This window comes from Miscanthus floridulus, chromosome 1 (assembly GCF_019320115.1).
Source record: "Miscanthus floridulus cultivar M001 chromosome 1, ASM1932011v1, whole genome shotgun sequence".
Lineage (NCBI taxonomy): Eukaryota > Viridiplantae > Streptophyta > Magnoliopsida > Poales > Poaceae > Miscanthus > Miscanthus floridulus.
In genome coordinates this window covers 27,533,892-27,550,306 of record NC_089580.1, presented here as the reverse complement: position 1 = coordinate 27,550,306, position 16,415 = coordinate 27,533,892, and the positions used below count along the sequence as shown (strand labels likewise).

At 43.8% G+C, this 16,415-nt stretch overlaps 2 protein-coding genes and 1 pseudogene across 2 annotated transcripts; 2 read left to right on the top strand and 1 right to left on the bottom strand.

Moving 5' to 3' along the window:
* Window positions 1-342: 342 nt before the first annotated feature.
* LOC136476689 (peamaclein-like) lies at window positions 343-1,428 on the top strand (annotated as a pseudogene).
* Window positions 1,429-5,458: 4,030 nt separating this feature from the next.
* On the bottom strand, window positions 5,459-8,812 carry LOC136476682 (uncharacterized). The gene is made up of 8 exons (XM_066474613.1): window positions 8,146-8,812; window positions 7,277-7,363; window positions 7,149-7,193; window positions 6,959-7,054; window positions 6,732-6,833; window positions 6,401-6,487; window positions 6,196-6,263; window positions 5,459-6,067 (listed from the first exon to the last, which is right to left on the bottom strand). Exons 1-8 carry the CDS (start codon window positions 8,701-8,703, stop codon window positions 5,983-5,985), a joined length of 1,128 nt encoding a protein of 375 aa, XP_066330710.1. The 5' UTR covers window positions 8,704-8,812; the 3' UTR covers window positions 5,459-5,982.
* A 1,488-nt stretch (window positions 8,813-10,300) lies between these two features.
* Window positions 10,301-16,056, top strand: LOC136476676 (uncharacterized). The gene is made up of 16 exons (XM_066474610.1): window positions 10,301-10,603; window positions 10,712-10,756; window positions 10,856-10,896; window positions 11,009-11,090; window positions 11,254-11,298; window positions 11,393-11,449; window positions 11,551-11,610; window positions 11,687-11,814; window positions 12,183-12,450; window positions 12,529-12,595; window positions 13,495-13,565; window positions 13,674-13,763; window positions 15,178-15,286; window positions 15,397-15,488; window positions 15,575-15,680; window positions 15,787-16,056. Exons 1-16 carry the CDS (start codon window positions 10,469-10,471, stop codon window positions 15,885-15,887), a joined length of 1,497 nt encoding a protein of 498 aa, XP_066330707.1. The 5' UTR covers window positions 10,301-10,468; the 3' UTR covers window positions 15,888-16,056.
* Window positions 16,057-16,415: the final 359 nt, after the last annotated feature.

Below are 16,415 nucleotides of genomic sequence, written 5' to 3'. Positions count from 1 at the left end.
CCACCTACAATTTTCAGCACCATTATTAGTTCACCACTTACTGGTGCCAAAGTTGTCTGATAGCGTGTACGTACTACGTAGTCGAGGCTAGGAACAGCTACACTCCTCCATACAGTGTTGGTATACCGTACACGTTGGTATGTATGTGACCTAACCATGGTAAAGTCTCAACTCTCAAGTGTAGTAGTATTCACCAAAGCATGATGACCTCCGATCCCTTAAAGAAAGGTCAGCCGTTTGGATGCCAGCTCACAGCTTATCAATACAACACTAGGAGGACATGGGGTCCGTTCATGGTGTAGTATGCTCACACACTCACACCGGCGGACCGGCCACGAGTTAAGCCAGCAACATCTCTGCAATGCAAGGCAACATACAGAGAGCGAAGAGCCAACACCTCTAGCTGCCACTGCCAGCCCCAACTACCCTCCCCTGGCTACAGCTGCAGCCTACAGCACCGCCGAGCAAAAGCTAAGGACGGACGGTCGTATAAATCAACCCCAAAGCCACCACCCTCCTCAGGCCTCACTTTATCACCACCGCCCGTGCTTCCCCAAAGCTCACACAAAGCAGCAGCAGCCTAGGTGGGCAGAACAGGATGAAGCTTGAGACCACAGCCACCGCTTGCTCTGCTCCTCTTCCTCCTCCTGGCGCCGCCTTCGCCCCGTGTCTCCATGGCTGGATCAGGTAACCGCCAGCAGCTCCATGATCTCATGCCGTTTCTAATGCTGGGATGGGCATATCTTGGCTATTCACACGATCGAGCTTCTTCTTCTTCCTTTGGGTTTGGGCAGCGTTCTGCGACGGCAAGTGCGGGGTGAGGTGCTCCAAGGCGAGCCGGCACGACGACTGCCTCAAGTACTGCGGGGATCTGCTGCGCCAGCTGCAACTGCGTGCCGTCCGGCACCGCGGGCCACAAGGACGAGTGCCCCTGCTACCGCGACATGACCACCGGCCATGGCAACCGCACCAGGCCCAAGTGCCCATGACTCACTTCCTCCGGACCCCTCTCTGCCTCTCGCCGTCACCAGCTCCAGCTGGCTGGCATGCGTATAGGCTCTGCATGAAGCGTCCGTCCATAGACCACACATGCATGCGTACCGTCCGTGACTCTGGGTGGCTATGCATGCGTCTGGAGAATCAGATATCTATGTCCTAAGCTACCGGTACTCTGCTTGCCTTCTCAAGCTTCTGCTTTCACTGGTTACTATTACAACATGAGAGAGGACATGCATGCATGGAGATGATGTCGTGTTATGTACACTGGCTGCTTGGCCAGGTGATAATAATGTTGTGTATTATTGTAATAGAATCTTGGCAGCTTGGGAGCTACTAGATGAGATGCCAGAGACCGTGAGTTTGCAGAGTCCAGTTGTGCTGAAATTTGGCTTATACCGATGCTTATGCTGATTTATTGTGAGAGAAAAACACTGTTCGTTTGCTGAAAAGTATCGCTGAAGTAGTGCTACAAATAGGGCGGAAATGTGATTTTATCATGCACAAGCTTTGTGTGAGCCTAGCTGGCGGGTTCATAAACCCGGGGTCCTTCACGGACCGGCTTCCCAACAAAGACTCGGACCAGCAGGCAACGTTGCAAACAAACACGCAACTCATGGGCCGGCCCAATTACCTAAACGACAGGTCAGAAGGACGATCCAATCACCGACCGGAAGGTCTGGCCGAGGAGGAACGACACCTGTTTCCAACTCCGACCGGAGCGTTCGCTTCGGTCTCCAGCCCACCTCCGGACGGCCTCTCCGACCGGAAGGCCTGGCCAAAGCACTAATTCCGACTCCGACCCACGTCTCCGACTAGGGATGCACCAAACCCCTGCTCACTGATCTTCTCCAACTGGCGCATTCAGAGCTGACTGAGACTAACCGACCGGGGACGCCTGCTCGGTAAGGACCAGAAAACGGTCAGAGAAAGTAAGGCAGGGCGCACAAGTCAAACCGTAATACCAGGGACCGCACCATGCGCACCTGCCAGGTAGTACCCTGCGACCCTCCTGGCACGACAGAACCCAAGCAGTGTTGTAGGCGCCAACATTTTTCCCTACAATATTGTGGGCGCCATTAACTCCCATATGGTAAGGCTCCCCCCACATGCCTCTGGGCATCAACAGTGTTGTGGGCGCCGACATTAACCGTATCAGGCGAACATGGTAAACCCCCTTGCATGTCTCCAGGTATCAACAGTGTGGCAGGCGTCGACATCTGCCATACCTGAAGAAGACAACACAACCTCCCACATGCATCTGGCATTCAACAATATTGTGGACGCCTACCATCATCATATATCCGCCGACGTGGGCAACAAGGCTTAGTAGCATACGTACTCTCTCCCTCTCACTTGTAAGGCCATCTCTTTCATTTATAAAGGGGATGTGCTCTCTCCCAACAAGTAGACTCATTAGATCGATCAAGTCCACTAGCACACAACAGCAGAACCACCAGGTTCAAACCACGAGCACACGCTCGAACACTTAGCTCATAGCGAAGCTCTGTCGCTCTCGGCCCTTCCGACCGGACCTCTTGTACCCTCCATCTTTCTTCTTCTCGTTTGTAACCCCACTGCAAACTTCGAGCACCTGGGCTCAGGAATAGTCACCAACCGACTCAAACTGGACGTAGGGCACGTTGCCTGAACTAGTATAAAACTCTGTGTCATTGAGTGTTAGGCCATCTCCAATCACAACATACGACAAAACTATAAATATTTACATGTTGGTCACTTTCTGCAACCGACACTAGCTGAGCTCCGAAGCCAGGCCGGCATGACTGAAGCATGAGACGAGCGTCAGTGGTTGTTGATATTTCTTAACGTGCCACTTGTTTGAAGTACTTAGTTACATATCATAAACCTATATCCCTAACTTTACTAGGTTATCATCCCTAGTGTTGATGTAGAGATATTTGTTGGTACTACATAGTATTACTACTAGAATAATACTAAGCAGTTCTTTATTAATTATGTGACTAGAGAGAATATATATAAATCTATGAACCAAAAGTATTTGGAAGCGTACAGATAATATATCATTGTAGCATTTTACCCGAGAGTATTTTAGGTATCGTTATTTATATTTTTACCACTAGGAAAGTCCAACATGGATATGTATTGATAACTTATACTATTGAAGGAGAAATAAACCATAATCAATACTCTACTCATAACAGGGATAAGTCACTATATATATACATATACATACATACATACATATATATATATATATATATATATATATATATATATATATATATATATATATATATATATATATATATATATATATATGATAAGTAATGATAATGATAAATCACTCAGAGCACTTCTTTCTATGGCATTAACATGGTCAAGTAGAATATTAGATGAATAATTTCTAAGTCATTCTTAATTACAAGTCAAAGCATACATTGGATTAGTGCAATTACACCTAGTAATCATGACTAAGATCACCATCATATCTACACCTAAGGGATATTACTAAGGAAGATTGAGGACAGAGTTCGTTCTACTTTCGTAATCGGACCCTACTTGCACCTATATTCGGGGGTGGACTACAAATGACTCAACGGGAGTGTCACATCCGCGATCTACCACATGACCCGGAATATAGGGTGTATCCGCAGGTAAATAATGTATAAGCACCACGCTTACACAATGTCGACCACTCACCCCCGTGTACATCGGAGTGAGCGTTATACGAACTTATGCATAAACACAATGATAAACTAGCTATACTAAATATATAATCAAAGTAGACGTTGAACATCATAATGAAGAACATGAATAAGATGAACACTGAGATTGTCATAACAATTGTAACTAGCATATAAAATAATAGAGAAACAAAAGAGAGGGGTACAAAATTTATACCAAACCATGCTCTTGACAAGATCGAGAATCCAAGCGAAGTCCTGCTTGCCTCCTTCTAGATCTAGCCTAACTAGCTATGCTACGGAGGAGGAGGAGCTCTGAGGAGATTAGCGTTTCTGTCTTCTCAAATGACTTGATGACTTCTTATGCCTGGGGGAGGCATGGGCTGGATTTATATAGCCCTGAGGATCCAACGTGAGCCCTTGGATCAAACCGACTTAAGCAACTGCAAACATGCATCCTCAAAGACGATGGGAAATCGACATAAGAAGCTGGCTGACAGGTGGGCCCAAGGGGGCGGACGGCCCCACCTGTTAGGGGGTGGCCTCCGCTTTGGTGACGTGGCTTCTGGACCCTTATAGAGTCTCCCCCCGTAGGTATCGCGGCGAAACTCTGTATTTTCCTTTGACGATGAGGTCCTCCTTGACGATTTTCTGATTAAACCCGGCTAGAAACACAGATTTACCAAAACTTGTGGAATTTATTAGTTTAAATCTCTAAACCTTTATTGGTGATTATATTTATGCCCTTATATATATTTAATTGATGGTTTATATTGGTTGTTAACTACCATCAACAGCGGTGCAGACGCATCGGCCCCACCACACTCCAGTCCTTCAGTTCCCCCTGGTACGAGTGCTAACTGACTGCGACGCGTCGGTCTCGCCACCAGCCCCACTGAAATGAAGAAATTCAGGTCTTTGCCGAGTTTGCTTGCTTTTACTAGTTGCGGTGCAGCTGGACACTGAACACTGAGACCTCAGAACAGCAAGAGTGGGAGATCCATCCTTGATTGATCCCACCGTCCTCCCTGCTAGGCTGCTCCTTGCTAGTACCAGCGGGCAGTAGAAACTAGAAAACAATCAACTGCCGAGTACAGCTCCTAGAAATTTTCATCAACTATCAACGAGACTATTAGTTGGCAACTATATATATGGTTTAAAACTTTTGCCTGAAATAATCAGCACGCGCAGCTGCATCAGGCATACAACGCTGAGCAATGGTCTATGTGTTGTGCGGATACGAAAACATATCCTGCGTTATCGAACCATACGGTGTTACCATGTTCCCAAACAAGGTAGCACCTAAATAGTTACAAAAAAGAAGTTGCAACGAAAATACAAATGGATAGAGAATGCAAACATCTATGTTCATGTAAAACTTGAGATGCAATAAAAACCTGTGTAGAAAGATAAAGAAGTAAAATTAACACTGAAAAGTTACGGGCGCAAACAACTTGCCCTTTTGCCAGTTAACTGCTACGTACATAGATGTTAGTAGTTATGGCCCCAGAGTAACTTACTTTCTAGGTGTTACTATCTTTATATACAAGTGGTGTACAATATTATATTGCTAAAAGTGCAGTTTGTAGTTAGATAATACAAGGGTATTCTGTTCGAGGTGTTACAAACAAGTTGTAGCGGACAAGCACATTCACACCCTCTTCTGTCAGCTATTTTCTCATAAAAAACGAAAGAAAAGGCGACCTTCCCAGTGTTCATCTATATCTATCTTAAGTTAGTGCAGGTTAGATTAAGACAACACCAAACCACCTAAATCCGTTCAAACAATGTATTCATTTACTGAAGAACAATGGACCCTTTGGTTCATGTAAAATTGATCTGGATACAGCGGCATTGTACATCAAGCGATCACAGAAGTTCATTGGCTAACTTGTCCTCTCAACTCCCATGTTCTTATCGTTGCACACTTCCTTTCAGTAGAACTACAACAGATGCTGCCTGCCCTAGAGAGCTGCCCACAGGGCCTTCTGGATCAGGTTGACCCTATTCTTGCACATGAATGTGTAAATCCCGTAGGACACTTTGGGCCCTGTGGTCCACAGAACCCGACGGCACTGGTGGGGTGTTAGATGAATCTGAACAATATATAAACGAGAGTGCTGAATAAGGATGACCCATTATTTCCCAACTTACGAGCCCACTTTTTGTGTATAGCAGATAACTCAAGCCCGTCTCACAATTATTGCACTAGCACAGCAGAATACAGAACAGGCGACCAAAATTGAGCACAAACTAATCAGAGTACAGTCCACCATTGATCAGAGCAATTAGGGACAGGGAGAGAAAGACAAGAGGATAATCACTTCAGGAGCATTTCAGCAATCTGAACAGCATTGAGTGCGGCACCTTTACGTATCTGATCACCACAGACAAATATGTCCAACCTGCCATTGAATAGATGATTAGTTCCAATATAATTATCCTTAAATTCCTTATCTATTTTCATACAAAGGTAATGCGCAACAAGGTAATGTTTCTGTCAACTGTAACTGTCAAACATTATCATACATACCCTCGGTTATCATCCAGGGACAAGTCCTGACGAATTCTACCCACTGCTACATCATCTTTATCTGATACCTGAAAAACAGAGGGTTACTTTTTGTCGGTAAAATCATTCGAACAACTTCTCTCTCCTGGAACAGCACAGTTGCGTAGATGAAATGAGTGTGAATAGTGAGTATTGCGGTGGTATTGATGATCATGAATCAAAATACCTCCAGAGGCGTAGGGAAGCGATTGGAAGCACGATCATCAATAATGGTAACACCAGGAGCTCCTCTCAAAATTTCTCTTGCAGTATCCTTTACAGTAGCACACAACTTCAGAAGTTGCAATATTATACTACAACATAAATATAACCAATTTGTTTTTCTGCCACATTCACAAATAGTTAAATTCAAATAAAACACCTATCCAAATGACAACGTGGCAGGTTCAAGAATCAATTCACTTAGCACAAATAGGAGAATAGTATGAAAGAAACAAACATATTTCCACAAACAGAGAAGTAATACTAGTTAGCAGCATAATATGCAGAATACCTACCTCATCAAGTGGCTTTTCAAACTGTAGATTGACACTTTCAGCATGTGCACGCATCACAGGAACCCGTATGCAAGTCGCAGTTACTTTCACATCCTTGTCATTCTAGCAATGGAACGTACAGTTAGAAGGCATATTTGCTCAAATTATCACAATGAAAGAAAAGTTTGACAGAGTAATGCAGACTTCATAGGAAGCTTGTTCAGACCAATGGGACCACAAAGACTAACCCAAATTTTTCTGGTCTCCTTCACCATTTTCATTTCTTCCTCGTTATACCCATTCTCAAGAACTGGTGCATTGTGTGAGAATATATTAAAAGCATACTGCACAAGGGAAAAAGATATTCAGCATGAAGAATTCATGACTAAAATAATTTGATATGTGCTCAGGATACTTCAATTTGTAAGCCAGAGCAACCTGCTGTTTGAAAATATTGCATGTTGGCGCCTTCCCTTCCAAGACCTAAAATAAGGTGTAAAACATTGAGTGTCTAACCAAACAAACACATTAACTGGACAGGGTAACTTGGAGAAGAAAATATGTACCTCCTGAGTCTGCAGCTTGAGTTCTTCCATTGCCGCAGCACCAGCACCACTTGCTGCTTGGTATGTGCTGACAACCATCCTTAACACCTGCCAAATCAACAAATAGCCATTAGTTTGACCGTGGGGGAAGGGCAGTCAACAAGCATAATCGGATACGGTAAAAAAATCATCTTAGTAGCAAAAGAACATGTGATAGAAACATAATAGCTCACCATACAAATGTATTAGCAATTCAAGCAGAATCTACAACCCATATATAAAAAAACAGAATCGGCAAGACAGTTCCAGATAAGTACAAGTCTTAAATAGCCCATGGTTAATCCCTACTGCAAACCTTAATTTGAGTTATCAACTCCTATGGATTTGTCACAAAAAATCGACATGCTGTGATACAGTCAATTCAATAATGAAGATTTTTTTTTTCAGACAGACGCAGCAACACTGAATTTCTGAAACATGGAAGAATAAATAATGTGCCATTTTGTTGGCTAAAACTACACTGGAAAATTGAAGATTCAGAACAGTCAAATACTAGCTGGAAAGCGAGTGATTGCAATGTTGTGAACTGTTAATATGATCTCTATCTTCAAGCCTGATTAAATAAAGTAATAAAAGAACTAAAATTAGACAGTCCAATGTTTGATTACATGTACTGATTCATCTATACGATACATATATCTTTTTTTTTGAAAGATAACATTTCTATTTGGTATTAGGAAGCATAATTCCAGATATTAATGTTTGGTTTCTGCCGTTAGATAGCATGTGAATTATACAGTTCTCCAGCAACAGCCTTCCGTCGCTTCAAATTAAAATTACTGATAAATGGATGATGCTTCCGACATCCCAAAAAGTGCCCAAAGTGGTACCTTAGCGTGGCGATGGAGCGGCGTGGCAGCCATGAGGCAGATGATGGTCGAGCAATTCGGATTTGCCACAATCGCCCCCTGCCCGAGCCGGACGTTCCCCATGGCCTCGGGGTTGACCTCGGGGATGACGAGCGGCACCTCGGGGTCCATTCGAAACGCGGAGCTGTTGTCGACGACAACGGCGCCGCTGGCGACGGCCGCGGGCCCATACTTGCGGCTGACGCTCCCGCCGGCGCTGAACAACGCGATGTCGACGCCGTCGAACGCGCCCGGGGCCGCGAGGTCCTGGACGGTGTACTCGAGGCCCTCAAAGCCGAGGCGCTTCCCCGCGGACCGCTCGCTGGCGAGGAGGCGGAGGCTGCGGTAGGGGAAGTCGCGGTCCGTGATGACGCGGAGGAACTCCTGGCCCACCGCGCCCGTGGCGCCCACGATGGCCACCGAGGGCCCGTCCTCGCGCAGCGCCATGCGCACGGTGCTGAGCGCGCGCCGGTGCCGCGCGGCGCGGCCCGGGGACGGCGGGAATAGGCGCGGGTGGCGGACGGCGGCGGCGGCCTGCATTGTGGCGGCGCGCGAGGCTGAGACGGGGATGGGGTGGGTGGTGGGTGAGGGGGTGGCGCTGACGACGGGAATCCTTGATTAGGGTTTTAGGGCGTAGAGTGCCGGATGAAGTGGGGTTTCGTGGGCGCGCACTAGCGGGTGTTTGTTCCGCCTCCTCTAAACTTCAGTAAATATTAGATAAAGTATTAAATATAGACTATTTATAAAAATAAATACATAGTTTATGACTAATTTAGGAGACAGATCTTTTAAGATTAATTAGTCTATGATTTGATAATATGATGCTACAATAAACATGTGCTAATGATAAATTAATCAGGCTTAATAAATTCGTCTCGTGAATTACTTATGGATTCTGCAATTTATTTTTTTATTAGTATCAAACACTCCGTATGATACCCTTATGTGACACCTTCTAAATTTTAGTCTCTAAGTTTAAAAAATAAAACTAATCCGTGTGCTCGCGCCAGGGCGTGTCCCGTTTTGGTTGCGAACTCGCGAATATTGCGATGGCCCACGGAGGCAAGGTATCTCGAACAAGAGTACAACATCGATTTGGTCTTTTTTGGTGACTAACATCAGTTTGGTCTTTCGCTGCTGCAAGTTGATTCTGCGTTGCCAACTTGCCGTGACAGACAATGTGCCGTAAGCGCCGCCGTGATACTGGTTTTTGTCTGTCATTGTGGATTTGTGGTGCATTCCCCTAGCTCTGATATGCGGTTAAGAAAGAAATTCACGACTTTGGACACACCTATCTCTCATGGCATTTGATGAAACTGAGAAGAAAAGGTACTAATTTTCTCCTTGATCTCCTCTAATACCCAAAAGGAATGATCGATCCAAAGAAACTATAACAATATAAAAAAATATTATATTTCATCCGTTTCAAATTATAAGTCTCTTTGACTTTTCTGGTATATAGATTTTGCTACATTTGTTATATCTAAATACATAGCAAAATTGATGTATAGAAAATTCAAGGCTACTTATAATTTGGAACCGTGGGAGTAGAAACCATTAGAAATAGTTGATCCAAAGAAATTCCTCGACTCAATCTTTCATGCTAATGGAGACGGCATGCATCAATCAAAACCTCTGTCCTTTTCATTGTGCTTCAGGCCTTTCAGTGCGGATATGGGCCTAGGGTCACTAGGGCCACGGCCCTAGGCGTGGCCCAAAACACCTTCTCCAAATTTTTTGTACTCTCTGCGGGCCCAGGCTCAGAGAGGACTCCCCTCCCGACGCCTAATCCCTTCTCCGCGTGCGCCGCTCACGTAGTCCCTATCGACGCTCACGCTCCCGTAGTCCCGTCCGGTTCCTCTCCCTGTCCAGCTCTCTGCTGCAACCTAGCGGTTGCTCGTCCCTGCCGCGGTGCCGTCCCATCCCCATTGCGGTGCTGCAACAGACGCCGCCCCTCGTCAGTGCCAGGTCGTGCTCCGCCTGACCGGAGCTGGGCGGCTGGGCTTCTTCAGGCCTTTCAGAGTTTCAGGTCCATGTAGCAAACCTTGTCCTTCTCAGTTCTCTGTCCCAGCCCAGCCCAGCCCAAGTCCGCGCGGTCGTTTCTTCTGCTTCTAGAGCATCCTAGGTCACTCGCTCCTGTTCTCGGTTCTCCCCATTCGCTTTCCTTCCCCTCCCGCCGCGACGCATAGCCGCCAAACAAACTCCCACGAGCACCATAGCCAAATCAGCGCATAGCGATCGCCAGAAGCTTTCACAGAGCTGTCTCGTCTGCGGGTGCTCCATCTGACACCTATTCCCTGCGTCAATGGCGAGCTCCGGCCATGAAGGGCGCGTGGTGGTGGACCTCCGCTCCGCGGCGGAGTCGGCGGCTGCGGACGAGGAGGCGCACGCCACGCCTCTCCACGAGATCGAGTCGCTCTGCATGCGCTGCGGCGAGAACGTGAGTGCTCCCGTACCTTACCTCTCGTTTCTTCATGGTTCTGTTCTCTTCGGTTCGGGGCGCTTGTTGCGGGTTCTGAGGACTGTTGCTTCGCTATCATGTGGTTAGGGCATCACGAGGCTTCTGTTGACGCTGATCCCGCACTTCCGGGAGGTACTTTCTGTGCTCATGCCGTCAGCTGCTTGTTCTGAACTTCTGATTAGTACCGCTGATTAGACAGGAGTTTTGAAATTTGCTTTTGTGAATCTGCAGGTGGTTCTGATGGCCTTCGAGTGCCCACATTGTGGTGAGAGGTAACGATATGCCCAATTTCTTGTTTATTGAAATTTGTCCAGGTCAATGATTGGTAGAGCTATTAATTGCCAATTGATGGTAATAATTTGAGTTTGCATCCTTATGTTGTAGGAACAACGAGATTCAGTTTGCTGGACAGCTCCAACCCAAGGGATGCTGCTATAGCTTGGAGGTTCCGTCGGGGCAGAGTGAGGTGTGTTTCTGCATGCCGATTATGCCTTATTTGTTGATTTTGGTAAAATTAAGCTCTCTTAATATTTATACTACAAACCTATTTTAACATTTGTTATAATAAAGCATTATTATGGTTACCGAAATATATCTATTATAATAACTAACTAGTGGTGCTGGTCCAGATATTGAATCGTCAGGTCGTGAAGTCTGATTCAGCGACTATCAAGGTATGCCGATATTTGATCCTCTTGATGCATTACAGTAAACACGTAGAATGCATTGCTTTTGTAACTATTGACTATTCATTGTACCCATCTGCAGATTCCAGAGCTGGACTTTGAGATTCCTCCAGAAGCTCAACGTGGAACGCTTTCTACTGTATGCTTCATTCCTTGCTGTATTTGTTTTGTTGGGAAACAGTTCCTTTCAAAATGTTCTATTTTGCTGCTAGCTTGCTTATTCTTTACCTTGTAAATCAGGTGGAAGGGATTATTATGCGAGCTGTGGATGAGCTGCAGGCTCTTCAAGACGAACGGAAGGTGAATCTTGGGCATTTGTATGCTTGGCTTTTGGAATTCGAATTACTCCACATGGTGACGAGCTGATCTTCTGCAGAAAGTGGATCCTCAGAAGGCTGAAGCCATCGATCAATTTTTACTGAAGTTGAGATCTCTTGGATCAGGAGAGGCTGCATTCACCTTTGTTCTTGATGACCCTGCAGGAAACAGCTTTATTGAGAACCCGTAAGTGTTTTCTTTGTGGGAATACATCCTAATTTATATTGTTTGGGATTTAGAATTGTTTTGACTTATATACGTGTTCTAATATGGAAGACACTGTTCTATGCATCGTGATTTAATGTTTGAACTACTTGGATGATATTTTTTACATTGTTTTCCTTTGCGGTAATATTGTTTGAATTGTCTTGTCACATAACCTATAGCGACTCTAAAAAAACCTATAGTGATTTGAATTGACTAGATTGTGCTATTATGTAATGGCTACAGCTGGATGCATAGGAAGATAATAATATATGGTATGTTTTATTAATCTCCCCATGCATGTGCCTCATCTGGGTTTGCCACACTGATTAATCTTCATAAACCCACAGGCATGCTCCGTCATCAGATCCTTTACTATCTGTGAGATTCTATGAAAGGACTCGTGAACAACAAGCAGCACTTGGTTTTCTTGCTGAACCACCAACAGAACAACCTGGAGAGGCTGTTTTGCCTGCTTCAGCTGTGGAATCCAATTCTGATGGGTTGCAAAGTGTGCCCCATGGCTCAGTTGGAGCTGTTGCAGCTCGTCGCGCTATAGCTCAGGGAAACCCTGACGAAGTTGCTGCAGCCTTGTGTAGATACTCAGCACCAGAAGAGGTATATCTACCAAGTTGCTGGCAACAATCTCCTCACGAATTATGTTTATCTGTACCTTATAAAATTTCACATGGACAGGTTGATACTTTACCATCAACATGTGGGGCCTGTGGAACAGAATGTGTCACGCGTTTCTTTGCTACAAGTATCCTTTTTCCTGACTGATTAAAAATAGAGTGCACATAATGCCTGTGTAGCCATTAGTTATTTTCATGACCAAGCTCAGTAATAGAGTATGAATAGTATCTTGGCTATGCTTATTTGGTTTTGTGATGACGTTTGTTCTCTTAGAATAAGGACTAGAAAAAGGATCTTGTAATTGGTGTCAGAACACCTCTTCTGCCTTCACTCCTGTACCATGGGTTTTGCTTGCATTTTTTCATAGTTGAAACTTGAAACGTCCACCGGAAATTTTTCTTCTTTGGTGTTAAGGTACTTACTTTGAATAGCCATCAACCACCTGGAGAGGGTGCAATGGTTGGATATCTTGGTGGTATGCAATAATTAGCTATGAGATAGTTTGTTGGAAATACAGGTCTCTTTAATTCTGTTGATTTTGAATCCTACATTTATGCCAGAGTTATAATATTCCTGATATGTGCCCAGGCTGTTTTTAAGATTTTACCATTGTTGGTCGATCCAGATATGGTATTTCACTTTTGAACTGGTGAGTATTATTATTTGGGATGGGTGTTTTTAAGATTTTACCATTGTTGGTCGATCCAGATATGGTATTTCACTTTTGAACTGGTGAGTATTATTATTTGGGATGGGGTTACATTGGGTATTGAACAAGATACAAGTCTTCTTTTTTCTGGATGGTTTCTAGCTGGAGCTATGGTTTATGGCTTCACACCACTTAAACAGGCATCGTTTGGTTGGATTTACCAAACATGCTTGCTGGGATATATCAGGTCTCCAGGACCTGAAACATAGCTGCAACCCTTTGACTAGGTTCCTGAATATAGGAATAGAACATTTTGGGATCCCTTTCTTCTGCTTAACACTGCAATTAAAAAGTATGTGAACCTTGACCTTTGCTAGAAATCCCATATTTCCAGGAGGTGATTGTTATGGCGACAACATGTGACATGTGTGGTTATCGCAATTCAGAGGTCAGTTTGATTGTCCTACCACTGTTTTGTAAATAAGATTTAGTTACCTGACAGGCTCATTTTGACACTTTTATGATTTCAAAACTCTATTCCTCTTTGTTCAATCAGCTGAAGCCTGGAGGTGAGATTCCAGCTAAGGGAAAGAAAATTACACTGCGTGTTCAAAATGCACGAGACCTTACTCGCGATGTCATAAAGGTTTGGATGTTTCCTGTTTACACCAACTTGCATGCCTGTGCATGAGATTGATGATCATATGATAAGGCAGGGACAAATCTAGAGTAAAATCCAGGGAGGGGTGCCTCACAAGTATATATTGCCTAATAATACAACTTCTGTTTTTAATGAGTAGTTCAATACAAGTGCCCTGTACCCCCAAAAAATGAGAAAAATAGTATAGTTAGTGAAGCTGTGATGGCTGAATAAAAAATACGTCATCTGATTTCGAGGTTCTCAAAAGCTTAAATTTGAAAGTATTGTAGGTTTCAATTCTCTATAAAGAACTAGTATTGTTTCAGCGAACTATACATAACTCCTAGGTAACATTGTGCTTAAGCTTAATATTAATGTTTCAGCCAAAATTTGCACCATCAATATAACATATGGGATTTACGGTGGTCAATTGGAACATGTATAATGCTTCCAGAAGTTTACTTTACACTATAATGAAGTTTATTTTACACTAGGAGCCCCATGCAGAATAAAGGGCGTACCCAGTGCAGAGAGCTCCCGCTCTGTGCGGGGTCTGGGGAAGGGTGTTAGTGGTAAGCCTTACCTTCGCCTGTGCAATGCAAGGAGTCCCATGCAGAATGCAAAAAAAAAAAATTTGAACTGTGATGCAGACTGCAATTTTTTCACACAAATTATAGGAAGCCTCAATTTCAAGCCTAAACCCTACAGTTTCATCAAAATTTAACCAAGAAGCATCTAAATTAAATTGCAGAGAGAATTAGTTAGAGCTATCCACTTCCGGGAAAGTTTGGAATGATAAAAAAAGGCACTGCCAGTGGTTCAAGGCTAGAAAAGTCCTAAATGGATACTGGACACCCTGTGTTGGCCGAAGCAGAGAGAGTGAAGGCATAGGGGAGCATAGGTTGACCGGGATACACAATGGATGACACCATGGTGTTGCTGGGCCGAGCTTGCAGCCCAACCAAGTGATTTGCTTCTGGATTGGTGGGTCCATAGCTTGGTGCCATGGGGGTTAAGTGGTAGAAAATAGATAGCAACAACTCGAATTTGTTCAATATGCCCTGGGAGTAGCTTAAGGTAGCTTCATCCCCTGGACTAGGTTAGGGAAAAGGTTATTTGATATTAATGACCTGATGTCCTGTCAAGTAAAATATATTTTGCAACTTGCGAGTCCTTCAGAATCTAACTCTCTGCTGTGCATGTTGTTTTTTCTTTCCTTTAGGCTTCTCTGAGTCTGTAGTGGCAATGTGGACTCCCCTGAACATTATTCTAATATGTTGGCATTTCTTTACCTTGTTCATTACACAGATTGATAATTTGTGATTCTACTGGATCCACATACTTGTATAGATTAATGAACTCGTTAGACAGGATCCATCTTCTAATATACGACTTTGTTTATTTGGGTTTTGTTTTTCAGTCAGATTCAGCTAGCGTGAAAGTACCTGAACTTGAGTTGGAGCTTTCATGTGGAACGTTGGGTGGTATGGTCACAACTGTTGAAGGTTTAATTGTGAAAATATGCGAGGGTAGGTCTGCTTCACTTTATTCACCTCTCTGTTTATGATGCCAAAATGGTATGTACACACTTATTGAAGCTCAGAAGAGGATTTGAATGTGACATGTGTTCTGTTTACAGCTTTGGAGAGAATACATGGATTCCAGTTGGGCGATAGCACACTGGAATGGAAAAAGAAGAAATGGGAGGATTTCAAGGAGAGACTATCCAAGGTAATTTCTTTGCTCTCTCTTTCTCTATATAGTTTAATGGAGAAGGTTTATCCTGATCAATACTGTTTGTCAATGTATTTTACCAGCTTCTGAGTTTACAAGAGGCCTGGACTCTAATAATTGATGATGGATTGGCGGCTTCATTTGTGGCCCCGGCTACTGATTCGTTAGAAGATGACAGTCAGCTAACCAGTAAGTTAACCGTATCAACAATTCAGATACACGATGGTGCTCCCCTGGTGCCCAATACTGCAAGTTAAAGGATATTCATACTGAATGTGTTCTTTGTGGATTACAGTGGAGGAGTATCAGAGGAGTTGGGAGCAGAATGAGGAACTTGGCCTGAATGACATGGATACGTCCTCTGCTGACGCGGCTTACAACACGACCAGCACATGATTTTTTTTTCTTTTAGTTTTCTTGTTCTGGATGTATTTGTTATGCTTGTATCATTATCTATTTACTCTGATAAACTCCCAGTGTGTATACTAATATCAACAACTTATATTTCTTCTGACGATAAACAGAGAGCGGTAATGCGTCGAATGATGTCTAGAACATTTTATAACTTCTGCGGAGCACCAGCTCGATGAAATTTGAGTGATGGTCACCCACTATACCGCGCCACCCCGGTAACCAGTTACTGATTGCACATGAGATCGATTATTATTGTGGTCATGCTGTTGACTGTTTTACTACCTGTCCCAAAAAGCGTAATCCTAGGTCATATTTTTAAAAGTTTAACTAGTAGGTTTATAAAAGATATATACTAATATTTAAAACTCTAAGTAGGTTTATTATAAAAACACATTTGATAATAACATTTATTATATAATAAATATCAATAGTTTTTTTATATATGTTTGATTAAACTTGAGATTAATGTACTCATTGAAACGGCACGGCTAGCGTTCGGACATTCGTGTC

Bases quoted from the DNA above. Each gene is read 5' to 3' on its own strand.
- LOC136476682 (XM_066474613.1), bottom strand. From the start codon at position 8,703: ATGCAGGCCGCCGCCGCCGTCCGCCACCCGCGCCTATTCCCGCCGTCC. The intron at 7,364-8,145 runs GTACCACTTTGG...TTGATTTGGCAG, and splicing joins CGCTCCATCGCCACGCTAAG to GTGTTAAGGATGGTTGTCAG. The intron at 7,055-7,148 runs GTTGCTCTGGCT...TCCCTTGTGCAG, and splicing joins GCAATATTTTCAAACAGCAG to TATGCTTTTAATATATTCTC.
- LOC136476676 (XM_066474610.1), top strand. From the start codon at position 10,469: ATGGCGAGCTCCGGCCATGAAGGGCGCGTGGTGGTGGACCTCCGCTCC. The intron at 10,757-10,855 runs GTACTTTCTGTG...GTGAATCTGCAG, and splicing joins TGATCCCGCACTTCCGGGAG to GTGGTTCTGATGGCCTTCGA. The intron at 11,611-11,686 runs GTGAATCTTGGG...GATCTTCTGCAG, and splicing joins CTCTTCAAGACGAACGGAAG to AAAGTGGATCCTCAGAAGGC.